The sequence below is a fragment of the Mauremys reevesii genome, linkage group 1 (genome assembly GCF_016161935.1).
Source record: "Mauremys reevesii isolate NIE-2019 linkage group 1, ASM1616193v1, whole genome shotgun sequence".
Taxonomy (NCBI): domain Eukaryota; kingdom Metazoa; phylum Chordata; order Testudines; family Geoemydidae; genus Mauremys; species Mauremys reevesii.
The window spans coordinates 278294649-278311927 of NC_052623.1; the positions used below are offsets into that span (position 1 = coordinate 278294649).

A 17279-nucleotide genomic window follows, 5' to 3' on the forward strand; every position below is an offset into this window, starting at 1 on the left:
ACACGGGGCGTTACAGTGCAGCACTTTGTTGCACACTGCTGTTCACACCCCTTTAGTTAGACCTGTGCGCAGTGTAGACATGCCCTCAGTGAAGTCAATGGGAGTACTTACGTGCTTAAGTATCTTGTTGAATCAGGGCTTTTGTGATGTCCTGGCTGCCAGTGGTCTGCCCAGCATAGAATTATAGTTCAAGCTGTTTAACTCCCAGCAACAGATGGTACTTTAATTGCTTCTCAGCTAGACCTTATAACCGTCTCTGGCTGTTCTTAAGAATATGAGGGCTTCAAAAGATTTTAAAAATCCAAACCCAAAAGCTGACCCTAAATAGCTAACACAGAAAACAAAGAGACACACACACACTCTCTCTCTCTCTCTCTCTCTCTCTCTCTCTCACACACACACACACACAACTCTTGTGTTTTACTGTGTATTAGCTATATAACATTCTAATCAAAGGTCAAAAGACTTGTTAGGAGTACATACTACATAATATATGTACTGTAGTGTGTAATCTTGCACTGGTGAAATGACCAGTTCTTCATTTCTAATTTCTATGTTTCTAATAATAAATAAATTAAATAACTTAAAGAAATTTATGAAAGCTTATTCTTTTAGTGACTTTTATGCAATGTACTTTAAAGATGAATTCACATAGCATCTTAATTTATATATCTAATACAACTATATGTGTATGAATATTCATAGACACTCCGTTCTTCTGAACTGTTTCAGCAAATGGAAAGAGTGCTTATATATTCAGGGCCATTACTGTGTGCAAGCTAAGGGCCAGATTCTACCACCCTTACTCACACTGAGTATCTTCCTCTACCTGTATTGTAGTCCCATTAAGACCAATGGGACTACTTGCAGACTAAGGCCACAGGCCTGCAGACTTACACATGTGCTAGGCTTTACCACCGTGAGTGGTTCCATTGAAATCAATGGAGCAACTCATAGTAGTAAAGTTAAACAATGCATAAATCTTTACAGGACTTGGTAATAAATGGAATATGGGTGGCAGAATAGGGCCCTGAGTTATTATTTATACAGTGCCGTAGATGTATGGTATTTTACAGAAAGGTAAGTCCCTACCCGAAGAGCTCATAGTGTTATTAATAAACACACTTATCTGAAAATCTGTAAATGCAGGATAAAATCGCTCAACAGAATTTGAAGGTCCATGAAAAGAGCACATTTTCATCACGAGCAAAGTCTCGAGACTCTGTGAAAAAGATGGACTCAGTCATTGAAAGAGAGACCCGGGCTACAATAGATAAAGGGTATATTACTTCTGGTCCCAACTGGGCTCTTACTTTTGCAAAATGTGAGTACACTCTTTTAGCTTTACATTTTGTTATACACATGTCAGAGTTGCTTACTTTGACGTTGATTTTCATCTATCATACAACTGTCATTTAAGACCAGATTCTGTAACTGGATCCCTGTAACTGGACCCCTGCACCTGCATAGAACCCCACTGATTTCAGTGGAGCTCCTTATAGGCAAAGGGATTTGGTTGCAGGATCTGACTGTTGGGCATGCAGGTCAGTTTTCAGGATTCTTGCATCCAAATTTTGAAGAAAGTGCAGATGTTTGCATCCCCATCTCACCACCACCACCACAGTCTGTTACTAATACAGTGGTGCCCAAACTTCCCCTCCCCCTTACCAGCAATGGAATCTGTTTGTGTCCCCTCCCCTCCACTTCCATTTCTGCACAGCTATGGCTTCCTCAGCAGAGGAGATTGGGCTGAAGGCAGATCTGGGAGCTGAACTGGGGATGGGGCTAGAGGCGGAGCTGGGCTGGGGGCAGAGAGGGAATGAGGGCAGAGCTGGGCTGGGGGCGGAGCAGGGGGCAGAGTGGAGCTGTGGCTGGGTTGGAGCTGGGCTGGGGGCAGAGAGGGAATGAGGGCAGAGCTGGGCTGGGGGCAGAGCAGGGGGCAGAGTGGAGCTGTGGCTGGGTTGGAGCTGGGCTGGGGGCAGAGCAGGGGGCAGAGTGGAGCTGTGGCTGGGTTGGAGCTGGGCTGGGGGCAGAGTGGGGCTAAGTGGCACTCCGTCCCCATCCCCTTTGAGAGCTGACCTGGGCCCCCTCCACATCCCCACCCCCAATGTTCCTCTGTGCACTCTGGGGGAAGCACGCCCCACAGTTTGGGAACCAGTGTACTAAGAATTAGTCTGCTGCAAAAAGCTGTTCCTTTATGTAATGTGCTGTTTTCAACATTAGAGCATTGGAAAGTCTAATCAATTAATTCTTTGAAACTAATCCCAATAAGACTTCTTATGATGTCATTTTTTGCTTATCAAACTAAATAAGATATAAAAATGTATTGTAAATCTTTGAATGCAAATGTAATTTATGAGATCTTGTACCATGGAATTTGGAGGAATAATAGTAACATCATCAGATTAATTTTAACATTTAAATTTTCTTAAAAGGTTGCCAAAGTGACAAACAGTCTTTAACAGATTATATCAAGGAACAGAAGGAGTTGTTTCTGCTGCAGGTACCCTAAAATGTTGTTGTTTTTATGGCTGGTGTTTTCTGAAAAATGTAGTTATAAAAGCACACTAGTGAAATAAAAATAGTGCAAGTAACTAGATTAGAATATTTCTGTTTATGTCTAAGTCTGAATTTTTGTGATGGTAAGAGGCACCTTGACCTGAGGTTCTACGCTAGTCTGCATGTCTAACCTTGCAAACACAGTAAGATTACTCAATGTCATCTAAGTCACTGGAACTACTTGTGTGAGTAAAACTAACTCGCATATTTAAGTATTTAAAGGACTTGGCCCTGAATTTGGTAAAAAAGTTGAGTAAGGCTCACATTCATCATAATAAAAGTGTATGGATGGGTTGCTTTTTTTCTACAATTACCAATTCAGTGACAAGTCAGGCCTTACTTAGAAGTTTTGCCAAATTGATATCCCTGGAGACAGAAATTCTCAGTATATCTGAAGATCAGATATATCACAGACAACAGTGCAGGTTTTTCCATACCATTAACTTTTAACTTACGTTCAGGCTGCATGCCTCCAGCAGGACTGCAGCTCTGTCCCCTGGGCTGGGGACCAGCACAGAGTCATTTTGCCAGCTCTGTACTGCCCGAGGAACTCCCTTACACTGAGGATAGTCCCTCGGGAAAGCTCTGTTACCTCTAAGGTCTCGTTCTGTTGCCAAAACAGCATAAAGTGGCCTTAGGAAAACAGAGAGTCAGGCTTGGTATATGTAGTGTGAGTGAAAAATATAACTATCGGATTCTTGGTTTTGTATTTCTTGACACTGTGTTTAAATCTGTAAACTTAGCATCGAAATAATGTATTTTGGACACTAATTCATGCTGTATATCCTTGTCTGAATTAGGGCAACTATTTGTATCTCTCTGAGCAAATCTTGCTGAGTTTACTTTGCTCCCTGAAATGATGAAATACAAATGCAAAATACATTTGGACAACATTTTGTACATAATATTTCCCCACTCTCTTTTCCTAGTACACAGTAAAAGTGAAAAAACAAACTATAAAGAAGCTGGAAAAATTATCAATGCAAGCCGAGAAAGAGGCCAGCTCTGCTGAAGCAAAGCTAGAAGACGATACAATTGCATTTGAGGAATTTCTGAAAGAAAACGACCGAAGTTCTGCAGATGCCCTTAAAATGTTAGAATCGCTATTACAGTTAATGTTTGTTTTAATTTTTGATCTACCGAAAACTGTACACCTACATCTTTGTAATATTTCCATGTTACTTTTTAGTGCAGCCCAAGAAACAAAATCTAAAATGGAAATGGCAGCAAATGTAAAGGCTGCTATTAATGAACTCTTCGCTATTAAAAGGTGAGACTTTTATGTTACAAATGTACTTCTCTTTTTATGGTAACAGTGGCACAGATTCTTCTCTTCTGAAGAACACTCTGGGGGGAACTAATCTTTGAGGTTCACCCACTGCCACACTGAGCTGTTCTGTAGGTGCAGTTTGGGCCTGTCCCCGACACCCGTTGATCCCCATGAAGTGAGTTAAGTGCAGCAGACAGTTTCACAGACCTGTTTTACAGCAGTACATAGTATGGTACTGTATCTTCATTCTGACAGACCAAACTCCTTTAAACCAATAACCAAAGATGATAGTGGGGACAAGTGGAGAGCTGGGAGACCAGGCTTGCAAAGAGGCAGTAGGCAGTGTCAGGATTTGACCTGGTCAGGTCTGTGAGGAGTGAGGGTGTTCTCTGCCACCCCAATGTCAGGTGCTATTTTGCTAGATTGGATTTCTGTGTGTGTGTGTGTGTGTTGGTTTTTTTTAGTATTTTATTTGTGTGAACTGTGTATTTAGTAGAGAGTGTGTGTGTAGAGAGTGTGTGTGTGTGTGTGTGTGTGCGCGCACGCTTAAGTATAAGGATAATATTAGAGATTCTCTCAGCTTGGTACATGCACAAGTTTGAGGGTGGGGACATAGTGTTGCTAGCAAAGCTGTTAAGATGGTAAAAAGGACAGTTTGCCCTGGATCTAGTTTGTGAATGTTTTTCACTTACTATGTAAACTTTAGGTTTTAGTGTGAAAATTGTCTGAAACAAAAACTGAGAATGGGTTCATTGTTCTTTTTAACAATGGCTGGCATCCAGGTAGCTCACCAGAGTTGAGATCTGTACACAGAATAATATATGGGGATTTAGTTACTGTTAAATAACCTATCATTAACATAATACCATTCACTTTTGTGGAGTTACAGTAGGGATGAATTTGTCCCTCAGTGCTTCATTTTAAATCAGTCAAAATATTAGTCATTTTGTATAGCTGACTGATAAAAGCTGGAAGATGAAACTACATGTCAGAATACTTCAGTATAATTTAGTTTTATATAGTTCTTCATTTCACATTGTAAAGCTTTTTGAGAGAACTTTACAAGAAGAGAGACATCTGAGGATTCCACTCCCCAGGAAGCTGAACCTTCATGGGATGATAAAGGGGAAAGTGAGAAATCCATTCTCATGTTAAAATGACTCCTGGTTACTGAGTAAAGGCCAAGTGGTCCTAGTTTGTCCTTACACTACTCACTTGGGTGCAGACGCCCAGGGATCTCAGTCAAGCTACTTACACAGTGAGGTATTTTTAGCCAGACCTCTCTTGGTTGTGTGGTCCCCATGCCAGGATGAATAGCATGTTACTTCCACCCTGTAAACAGCCAGCGGTAACCATGCATGCATAACAAAAATTTAAAAATACAACCAGGAAATCTCATTCATTGATGTGGACAAATTTAAGTTTCTGATTTGAGGGGAAAGAGGAAAAATGTTTGTATTGTACCCAGTACAGTGGGTCCCTGACCTGTAGATGCTACTGTAATACAAATATAATGACAATCACAAAGTTCTGGTAATCTCAGCTATACTAGAGTTTCTCCAGGATGGTTGGTTGGAGTCATACAACTACACCTCTACCCCGATATAACGCGACCGATATAACATGAATTTGGATATAACACGGTAAAGCAGTGCTCCGGGGGGAGGGGGGCTGCACACTCCGGTGGATCACAGCAAGTTTGATATAACGCGGTTTCACCTATAACGCGATAAGATTTTTTGGCTCCTGAGGACAGCATTATATCAGGGTAGAGGTGTAAGCACCATAGAAACATGAGTATTGGCCATAGTGGCATTCTGTAGGGAGGTACATTGGCTTCTCCATTTGGGTATTATCAGATGCCAAGATTAATCAGAATGACAGGTTAGACAAGCCAAGGGCTGGCCTTTCTAGTCACCATTACCTCAGAAAAGCGGGTTTTTTAATTGGTTCCTCTGTATGAAAACCACACCGCTGATGTTGAGGAAAAGGATATTCTTATACAGTGGTGGGTGACCTGCGGTCCGTCAAGGTAATTCACTGGCAGGCTGCAAGACGGTTTTTTTACATTGACTGTCCTCAAGCATGGCCACCCGCAGTGGCCATGGATTGCCGTTTCTGGCCAATGGGAGCAGGGGGAAGCAGCACGGGCTGCAGGGATGTGCTGGCTGTTGCTCCCCGCAGCTCCCAGTGGCCGGGAACGGTGAACCGTAGCCACTGGGAGCTGCAGGAGGCCATGCCTGCGTACGGTCAGCATAAACAAACAATCTCGCGGCCCACCAGCGGATTACCCTGACATGCTGGTGCAGCCTGCAGGTTACCCACCACTGTTCTTATAGCTCCAGAAATCTTTCTGGTCAAGATAAATTTCTCTTTCCACAATTCCTTGGTCATAGTTCTTCCATCGTTTTGTTCTAACCTTTAGCACTCCTTTGGAAAGTTGTGCCAAATGCGCATTTCTAGGGATCTAAAGATATATCTCAAGCATATATGGAGAACACATGCCACTTGTACCCTGTTCATCTCATTCGATCCAAAATGCGAAGGTCTTCAGACAGTGCCGGATTAAGACATAAACTAACTAAACTACAGTTTAGGGCCTCGCAATAAGAGGGGCCTCTAAAAAAGAAAAAACTGATTCCATTTCAAATTTTATCAAAATTGGTTGATAAATAAAGGAGATATAGGAAAAGAAGATTCTCTCTAAATATAGACATTTTCGTTCAAATATGACAAAATATATACATCTGGCTACACAAATTCCCTTACTCTGTCCTGCCCTTACCCTTCACTAATTGTTCATTATTGACAGGCAGGAGGCCAGGGCTGAGAAAAAATGATAGTTGCACTGGTAAAATTAGGATTTCTACAAATAAGTCTGCTATCAGCCTCCTAAGGCAGTGTTTTGTTGGTCAGCTGCTACTGGTAAAATCCTGACTGTGCCTTGAAAACTTTTAAAAATAAATAAATAATCTAACTGCCGATAAAATCAGGAAAAATGTGAAGTCAGAGATGGCAGTGTCATGAAGAGCAATCCTGCCAAGCTTTTACTCATATGGGACATCCTAGGAGTGACATCATATATAGTGTCCTCCTTGGCTGGTAATAGCTGGAAGGCTGCCATCTTTTGTTTACAGTACAGCACGCTCAGTCTTGTAGTGCCTTCACTCCTGTGTTTTTCGTTTTCTTGAGTGTTAGTGTGTTCTTTCTTCTTTGGATCTGTACATACGTACAATTGTGTATTTTAGTGTGCACGTCACTTTCTGCTTCACACGCTATCCATGCTTCACATGACTGAGTTTGCAGGTGATCATCTTATGGACTTGGGTTGAGTGGATCTTGAGGAGTATACATTTGTGTTGGCTTCCCGCCGTCAGTTTCAGGAACCTTCACAGTAAATATCAGAGAGTGCTGACAAAAGGATAAATAAAGGGTTTTAGCCTCTTCTGATCCTACCTCATTTTCATTGGCATTGACTACGTTAGATGTCCAATCACCACCAACTTTCTTGATGAAAACCGAAACAAATAAGTCATTAAGCACCTCTGCCATTTCCACATTTCCTGATATTATTTCCCCTCCCCCTCCCCATTGAGTAACGGGCCTATCCTGTCCTTGGGCTTCCTCTTGCTTCTAATGTATTTGTAGAATGTTTTCTTGTTACCCTTTATGTCTCTAGCTAGTTTGATCTCGTTTTATGCCTGGGCCTTTCTAATTTTGTCCCTACATACTTGTGTTATTTGTTTATATTCATCTGTCATAACTATAAAGGGAAGGGTAACAACCCTCCTGTGTACAATACTATAAAATCCCTCCTGGCCAGAGACACTAAAATCCTTTTACCTGTAAAGGGTTAAGAAGCTCAGGTAACCTGGCTGACACCTGATCCAAAGGACCAATAAGGGGACAAGATACTTTCAAATCTTGAGGGGAGAAGGCATTTGTTTGTGCTCTTTGTTTTGGGGGTTGTTCGCTCTTGGGACTAAGAGGGACCGGACATCAATCCATGGTCTCCAAATCTTTCTGGACAAGTCTCTCATATTTCAAACTTGTTAGTAACAGCCAGGCAAGGCGTGTTAGGTTTATCTTTGTTTTCTCAACTTATAAATGTTCCTTTTGCTAGAGAGTTTACCTCTGTTTGCTGTAACTTTGAACCTAAGGCTAGAGGGGGTTCCTCTGGGTTCTTTGAATCTGATTATCCTGTAAAGTTATTTTCCATCCTGATTTTACAGAGATGATTTTTACCTTTCTTTCTTTCTTTCTTTAATTAATTAAAAGTCTTCTTTTTAAGAACCTGATTGATTTTTCCTTGTTTTAAGATCCAAGGGGGTTGGATCTGGACTCACCAGGAATTGGTGGGGGAAAGGAAAGGGGATGGTTAATTTCTCCTTGTTTTAAGATCCAAGGGTTTGGATCGGTGTTCACCAGGAAATTGGTGGCAAAGTCTCTCAAGGCTACCCAGGGAAGGGTTATAGTTGGGAGGGAGATATTCTGCGGGGGAGGTAGACAGAGTTTCCCAAATGGCTCATAAATAATTTGGGTGGTGGCAGCAAAACCAGATCTAACCTGGTAGTTAAGCTTAGAGGTTCTCATGCAGGTCCCCACATCTGTACCCTAGAGTTTAGAGTGAGGAAGGAACCTTGACATCATCCTTTGTAATTTGACCTAGTTTCCACTTTTTGTAGGACTCTTTTTTGATTTTTAGATCATTGAAGCCTGGGTAAGCCAGGGCGATCTCTTGCCATACTTCCTATCCTACAGTGGGATAGTTTGCTCTTGTGCCCTTAATAATGTCTCTTTAAAAAGCTGCCAACTGTCTTCTATTGTTTTTCCCCTTAGACTTGCTTCCCATGGGATCTTACCTACCAACTCCCTGAGGATGCTAAAGTCTTCCTTCTTGAAATCCATTGTCTTTATTTTGCTGTTCTCCCTCCGACCATTCCTTAGAATCATGAACTCTATCATTTTATGATCACTGTCACCCAAGCTACCTTCCACTTTCAAATTCTCAATCAGTTCCTCCCTATTTGTCAATATCAAATCTAGAACAGTCTCTCCCCTAATAGCTGTCTCCACCTTCTGAAATAAAAAATTGTCTCCAATACATTCCAAAAACGTATTGGATAATCTGTGCCCTGCTCTGTTATTTTCCCAACAGATGTCTGGGTAGTTGAAGTCCCCCATGACCACCAAGTCCTGTGCTTTGGATGATTTTGTTAGTTGTTTAAAAAAAAAAAGCCTCAGCCACCTCTTCTTCCTGGTTAGGTGGTCTGTAGTAGATCCCTACCATGATCCCTACCATGACATCACCCTTGCTTTTTACCCCTTTTATAATTTTATAATATATCAGGAAGTTCTCTAAATACTAATAAATCAGTTGCTGGAGTGTTTCTTTTGCTCTGGGAGATCTCTTCTAATGGCTTGGTGGCCTGACCTGAAGGGTGGTGCTTAGTCCTGCAGTATCCAGAAACAACACTTGGAGTGGGGGGACATTAACCCATTAGGGATAAATGGGGAGAGAGATGGCTAGCAGAAAGAAAAGGATCAGGTAAGAAATTTCTCATTCACTTTCCTGAGAGATCAGCAGAAAGAACTTGTGTTTAGTGTTTCACTGAAAGGCTGTCAACAGTTCAACATACCTTTTTAGTTCTGCACCATACTATCTATAATAAGTATGAGCCCATATGCTGAGGAGGAACTTTGAAGTCACCTCCTGACCCAGATATGAGAGGGTTTCTCAGTAACTGACATTTTGAAAAATGCCAGTGTAATATGTGACTAAGATAATGTCATTTTAAGTTGATATAATTTAAACTTCACATTTTTTTATATCTGCTTGTATATTAACTGTATACTCTAACATATTTTTGTAGTGAAATTGCAAATGCCGAATTCCTTCTCATGGAGAGTTTATATTATGAAGATTTTTTGATGAAACTTTCTCCTAAAGAATGGCAAGAAGAACAGAGAACAAAAAAATTGAAAGCAAGAATAGATAAACAGAGAGAAAGAGAGATCATGCAGAGAGAAATGATTACATGTGCTTTCACTCCACACCAAGAAAAAGAAAGTGCACGCAAAGAGAAGATAAGTTCTTCAATTCCACGCCAACCACGCCATGGTTCTATTTTTTTAAAGCAAAGTATGTATCTGAAAATATAAAGCACAATCTATATAAATGTGATTAAGGCTGAAAATTTAAACACACACAAGTCAGGCCTTTCAAAAATGAAGTGATCAAAGGCTGATTCGCTTTCAGCATCTCGTAATTTTACCATAAGTCTTGCAATTACAGTGTTTTTTTCCCTTAAAACCCTAGCTTCTGGAATCCACAGATTGTATGAGAGCTCAGCTTTCAGTTTTTAAAAAAGTAAGTTTCTAGCCCTCATGGTTACAGAGAAAAGCTTGAAAAAAAATGAAGCAAGTGCACCTTAAAGACTCAGAAACCAGAAGACAAATAAAAAGAACCCCAAATTTATTACCTCTTTTTTAAAAAAAAAAGTCATGATTTTTAAGCCAGTCTCATGATTTTGCGGTCTTGACTCATGATTTTTTGAACATGTAGGGTTGGCAATTCGGGGTAAATAATGTGGCTGACATAAGCCCCCATTAGTGAGTTGTGTCTTTTGAAGCCTGTTTAGGCTAGCTTTCTAATGTGAATGTTTATTTTTTCTAGACGCCTCACTTAGGCCTTGTTTATATTAAAAGTTTAATTAAAGGTGTATTTTTAAATTGATTTAGTTAAAGCAGTGGAAACCTCTGTGTGGATACTCAAATTAATTTAAGCCTGTCTTGCATTGACTTAGCTTAATCTGGTAAGGAATCTTCTAAATCAGGTTTAAATCAGTATAAGAAGTGTCTACACAGGGGTTTGCACCAGTTAAGCTAAATCAAATTAAAAACTGATTTTAGCTTAACTAGCGCAAGTTTCTTGTGCAGACAAGACCTTACTGTTAAAGGCCATTTCCTGTATTACTATTTGTTTTTCCCTGTAGCAGTTGGAAGAGCTTTTTTGGTTAAGCTGTACCTCAGATAAAAAGTTCCTTTACGTTTTTCTTTATTTAGATCCCATTATATTCTCCACTTGCTTTCACAGTAAATCAGAGCAGTAGCTTTGTTGTTACTGTCAGTCAAGCCACATTTCTTTTAGTAAAGCTCTTCAGTTATAGTGCTGTTTATATCTTTAGATAGACTCTATGCAGCAAGTACAGACAGGCGCTTCAGCTCCTTTGAGAAAAGTGCTGGACACAATAGGAAAGCATCAGCTCTAAGTGCGAGTTGTCAACAGAGAACGGCGGTGCATGATAACAAAGGTATGAGGTCTATGCAGTAGGGTGGGGAAGGTCTTCCTGTTCACTGATGGTAAAATTCACACAGTCATAGGGGGTTCATTCAAGGTCCTCCCTTTAGTAGGGTTGTGTCTGTGAGGAGCAGGGGCAGAGGGTGCGTAGATGAAGCAGCCAGACATATGAGTGCACACTACAAAATTAAGTCAACCTAAGTGAAACTGACATACAGTGATCGCAGTACTTACCGTGGTGCTTCCTGTCCACACTATGCCCCCTCTGTCAGTGGTGTGTGTCTTCACCAGAAATACTTCCACCAACTTAACGATGTGGGGCACTGACAGCTGGAGTCCCCACCCCTGCCCTGGGGCGGGGGGCTCCAGCTGTGAGCCTCATGTGGGGCTGACAGCTGAGACTGTCAGCCCCAGAGAGGGTGGGGATGTCTCCAGCTTTGAGCCCTGCATGGGGTTGACAGCCAAAAACAGGCAAAGTAACACATTGTCTACACAGACACACTGCCACCCTGGCTACCTCCACCTAAGGGCTACATTGCTTGCAAAGGTGGAGTTATGAGGTCAGCGTAGCCGGCGATTTATGTCGGTGGAAGCAACGTGTACCTTACGTCTTACGACGCCTTTATGTCGACCTAACTCTGTAGTGTAGACCAGGCCTCAGTTTCAAATAGCCTGACACAAAAGAGCCTATTGGGGCAAGGCAGGTAAAAGACCACTAGATTGGTGCTTATGCTGATCCAGTCTCACTGCACCCTTTCATAGGAGTTAGAAGGGGCTGTAGTCACTGTTCAGTGGCCATAGAAATTATGCACTGTACCTCTGTTGCCTGGCTGCAGATTTGGGTATGGATTCCATCCTTTCCCTCCCTGCTGCTGTTGTGGAATTCCCAACACAAAGCCTGACTGTTTAGACCAAATGCGGCCATCGTGGCCACATGCAGCCACCAAGGGCTTTTCATGCGGCCACAACAGCCTCCTGGGCGCTGCCGGGGGGGAAACATTGGCCCCTCCCACTCTCTCCATGTTGCTCCTCATTGCACCGCCCTGCACCACCTCTGGAGAGAGGTGGGACACAATGCTGCAGGAACAAGGTGAGTTCTTGACCCACATTGTAGGGAGGAGGTTTGGGCGGCAGGCTCCAGCGGCAGGACTTCAGGAACCTGGCTATGCAGCCCCAGGCTCTGACTGCGGAGCAGCAGTTACTGACACACACATACACCCCGGCTCTGGCCTCCAGCTGCTGGACTTCAGCCTCCGGCCCCTGGTTCCAGCTGCGCAGCAGTGGGCTCTGATTCCTGGCTCCAGCCATGCAGTTGCTGTCCCTGGCTCCAGGTTCTCTGGTATGAGGCCACCAAACAATTAGTTGTGAGAACCCCTGGCTTAGACTTTGGGAGGGGCAGACAGGATGAATTTCATCGTGAAAGAGCTGCATAGAAAATATTGATCAATGCTGCAGTTTAATTAAAGTTCACTCTTTTAGTCATCTACCAGAGTGAAGGAAGTATGCATTCACTCCTGGGCTACCCTGACTTACTTATGTCTATGCCATCCGGAACATACAACCTCCACCACAGCCTTCCATCCTTGATAGACTCTTGCTGCAATCTTAGCTTCTTCCCATGTCAATCTGATAGCTTTCAATTCTGCTTCTCTTGTGCATTTCCATGTTATCCTGGGTCTATTTCATCACCTCTAGCCCTGGGGAGAAGGGAGGGTTATTGTCCAACATCTATCTTGGATATGTTGTTCAGGTCATTCCTCCATTTATGTCCTAGCCATCTCCACTTTTGTTCTGTAATTTCCTGTCCTGTCAGTTTCTGTTTTGTCCTCCTCCAGAGCTCTTTGTTTGTGGATTTGTCTAATGCAACTGTTTATGAAAACATGGGAGTTTAGATGGTGAGATCTTCACAAGTCTGCAAGTTTCGGTGCCACATAGTAAGACTGACTAAGTAGTGGTGTTAATTTGAAGTTTTGTTTGAAGGTCAAGATTTTTGCCCTCCAGATTGGTTTTATCATTATGAAGGGATGCTGGCTTTCACTGTTCTGGCTGTAAGGTCTTCATCTGTTCAACTTGTTGCACTTACAGTGCTGCCAAGTTATGTGACATATCCGACCTCTTCTGTGTCGGTCCCAGAAAGTGTTATTGGTGTTTTTTGTTGTCTGCTGATTCCCTTGGAACACAGATACCACCTACTACAGTACTTCAGGAGTTGGCTAGTTGAAGCTGCATTGTCAAGAATCAGGTAACATTGAGTAATGTTTTACTTGCATGAAAGGATGATTAATAGTTATTTGTGCTTCTTGTTTCCATCATTAGCTCTCTGCTGGCATGGTCAAGTTCCAATCTGAGAAGTTGAACGGGGCATGTAAACTCATGATTTTACCAAGAAAAGCGAAGTAGTTTAAGATGCCAGTACGTTAGAGCATGCATGGACCTGGCTAAGCTCTGAGTTATGGCAGCCCTTAAGACCTCTGACTTGAAAATGAGGGCAGCAGAAACTAGAATTGATGTTTTAAATGGCCATTACTTATAGACCATCTATAAGTCTAGGTATTGGTATTCCTGCAAGTAGGGAAGAAACTTGAGGAAATGCCCTATAGTGGAAGGAATCTCTTTTTGTGGTGGGGGTGGAAGAAAGAGAGGGGCAAATTGACCTCAAATTGATCAGACTGGGGAAACTAGAACTCAAGTTGCCTCTGATGTACCCCAAAATAAAGGATTGCTATCTCCTCTTTGCAATTATGGTATAGGAAACAGAGGGTTATGGTTGTATCCTGATTCTTATTCCTCAAATGAACCCCTAAGGAATTAAGATATTATTTTCACAAAATTATAGATAATAAAGCTAAAAGGAACAATTATGGTCCTCTAGTTTGTCTGCCTGTATAACACAGGACTTCCCTGAATTAATTCTCGTTTGAATGAGAGCATATCTTTTGGAAAAACATCCAATCTTGATTTTAAAATGTTCCGGGTTGGAGAATCCATCGCAAGTCTTGGTAAGTTGTTTTGATGGTGAATTACCCTCACAGTTAAAAATTTGTGCTTCATTCTGAGTTTGTGTTTAGTTTCAGCTTCCAGACATTGGATCTTGTTATACTTTGTTCCCTAGATTGAAGAGTCTTCTGTTATCAAATTTCTGTTCCCCATGTAGGTTCTTACAGTTAAGGCCAACTGCACCTGTATTTCAGTAGTTCAGCAAGGGAATCCACTCTTGGCTTTCAGCACCCCAGCTGTTGCCTCTCTTGGGTGGAGACACCAGTCTCTCTTCCTTCGCCCAGGGCATTCCCAGGCTGGACAGTTCCCTGCCTCCACTGTGTCATTCCCAGCACAGACAGATGCCCTAGGACACTTGCTTGCTTTCTCTTCAAAGACAGAGAACAGTGCAATTGCTACACATATAACTTACCTCATAGTAGTTTCTAAGCAAACTCATTTTTCTCAAGGTAAGAAACATTACAGAGAAAACATTAAAAACAGTAAGAGAACATACATGCATGGTAATAAGCTTACCAGAGTTCATCCCAACTCTCACATGGGTTCTGACATGTGCAGTCTTTTAATACCCATCCTAGGGGCGTCTTTGTGGTCATAAGTTCAGAGCTTCAATTCAGAACAAGCACCCTCGTAACATGTTCAGTTCCCTTATTATATGGTTCTGGTCTTTGAACTGGAGTCTCCGGAACCAGGTAGTTAGTATACAAAGAATCTCCCCCCAGGGCATATCTTCAAAAGGTTGGCTTTGTATGGGGAGAATTTGCATTCCCTTCACCTCAATATATTTCTTAAGGAAATCCACTTCAGATGTATTGTTCCAAAAAAGCCTTTGAACTTCCTCCTACCTTCCAGGGACTGCAATAATCTTGTCTTTCTGTTCAAGAAGTTCCATACAATTTCACAATAGTACATAAACATTTGCACTTGTAATGCTGTGAACTCCAAAAATGTTAACCCTCACTCAATAAGGTTTAACTTAATTCGGTAAAGATTATCTTAATTCTGTCAGGTTTGTTCAGGATATTGTCAATCTGTCACACTTACAGACTGGAATCAAGTCACCACGTAACCTTCTTTTTGATACACTAAACAGATTGAGCTCCTTGTGTTTGTCACTATAAGGCATGTTCTACAATCCTTTAATCATTCTTGTGGCTCTTTTCTGAACCCTCTCCAAATACATGCTAGGAAGGAAAAAGTAGGAGGTGTGGCCAGGATAGTTTTTAAAGTTTTTTCAAGAGTTATATGAGATGTGAATGGAATTTTCCCTTTTCTGAGCAAACTTTTACTAAATATAGGCCTAGGTTACATTGACAAAACATGATGGTATATGTATGAGAGATGGTGATTATACAAATAAACAATGGAAAATTAGAAACTCTGCATCCCTATTTTGGACCATGCTCTGCTCCTTGTTTTGCAGCTTATTGCCCCAAACCTGTAAAGACTTAAATATGCACTTAACTTTACACCTGCAGATAGTCCCATTGACGTAAATGGGATTACTCCTGGGTGTACATTAAGCATGTGTATACCCATTGTCCAGATCAGACCTAAGTGAACATTTTAGGACTTGCGTCTTTCCATATCTAGAGAAGGAAAACGAGAGAGGGTAAAACACCATTGAAAATAATAATACAAAACAATTTGTTTATGCAAATACAGTGCAGACAAGACTTAAGTTTTATGATGAAATGGAACTTGGATGAGATATCTTTTCTAGTGTATTTTTCAGGGTTCTGATATTTTATAAAAATTATAATAGAAAGTTAATATGAAGAAAACTTATGACTGAATAGTTAGTTAAAAGTATTGTAATTGAGGAGTTATTTGTTAATGTTCCTTAGCGGCTAAAGCAATCCGCTGGTGAATAGAACCATCTTTTTGTAAGCTATGCTTTAGTCCCACACAAGCTATTGAGCTCAATGCAGGGGTAAGTGGGTGAAATTCAATGGCCTGTGACATATAGGAGGTCAGGCTAGATAATCTAATGGTCCTTTCTGGCGTTAAAAGCTATGAACTCTAGATTACATAGCTCTGCTACTGATTCACTATGTGGCCATGGGCAAAGCACTTAAATACTCTGTTCCTCACTGAAGAAATCTGTAAAATAAGTATATTGAGATGAATATCAACCTGTATTGATTAGAGAGCTACATATAGATGGAGATGAAGTTTAGCTGCTTCACTGCTAGGCACTGAAAAAAGAAACTGAATCACAGCACAAAGGAAAAATTTCTTGGTGCCTCAAGTCCAAAGCTAGGAAAACACATCACAAATGACTTTTCTAAAATGGGTAAGAAGTTGTTATTATTCAAAAGCCTTAAAATAATATTGGTTTCATTTACAAGTTATGAAAACAGGATTTCTTTGTATTTATCTAATATATATTTAGAAAGAAACTATATGATAGTTATAGACAAACTGGTAAAATACACCACCTTAATGTCTGGAGACCATTGCTGGTAATATTCCAAGGATCAAGATAAGAATATACCCCTTAGTGTGTAAGTTCATGTCCATATAGATGAATAATATTATAATTTGGATACATATTTACTTTCAAATTTATCCTTTTATCTCTTCACATTTCGAAGAAAATGAACACAGGTCTTCTAGAAAGCTCACAGAAGCAGACATGGGTGAAGAAGTGAAAATGATAAGTGAGTGCAAATCCATCTTGACTGATAAAAAAAAGACATCATCAAGGTATAGTATCAGACAAAATTTGCTTTCTCCATTCTCAGTTTGCTTTCTCCGTCCTCCTGTGTACAATAAGAAGAAAATATATCAAGTAAGAGAGCAAATGAAAATAAGAAATGCAATTATAACAGATACCTACATACCACAGTAAGGACGTTTATCAATAATTCTCCCACCTCCATAGTGGTAGTGATTTGGTAGTGGTACCAATGGCCAAAGCCAACTAGAAGGATCCACATTTATGTGTTCCTCTGCCCCCAGGTCAGCCTCTGTTCTGAGCATTGACATCTGGTAGATAGAAGGATTTAACAATCATCAATGCTAGCAACTTTAAATCAACAACTTAGTATTAAGGTGACTTATGGATGAAGGCCCAAGAGTTTGTTGTGATTATTCACACCAGGAGAAGTATGATGACTGAATGACAATTTTGTCAGTGAACATCTGGAG

At 41.1% G+C, this 17279-nt stretch overlaps 1 protein-coding gene across 8 annotated transcripts in view; it reads left to right on the top strand.

Annotated features, from left to right (window-relative positions):
* Positions 1-17279, top strand: part of CCDC38 (coiled-coil domain containing 38) — a 44260-nt gene that overhangs the window by 6331 nt on the left and 20650 nt on the right. For 6 of the 8 annotated variants that reach the window (XM_039495362.1, XM_039495396.1, XM_039495381.1 and 3 more), the window contains 7 exons: positions 1150-1324; positions 2436-2503; positions 3489-3829; positions 9703-9971; positions 11017-11142; positions 16724-16789; positions 16874-16976. In XM_039495362.1, coding sequence (XP_039351296.1) covers positions 1150-1324; positions 2436-2503; positions 3489-3829; positions 9703-9971; positions 11017-11142; positions 16724-16789; positions 16874-16976 — 1148 coding nt within the window. Of the gene's footprint in view, positions 1-1149; positions 1325-2435; positions 2504-3488; positions 3830-9702; positions 9972-11016; positions 11143-16723; positions 16836-16873; positions 16977-17279 lie in introns of all 8 variants that reach the window. The other 2 variants (XM_039495410.1, XM_039495401.1) reach the window with 2 other exon arrangements.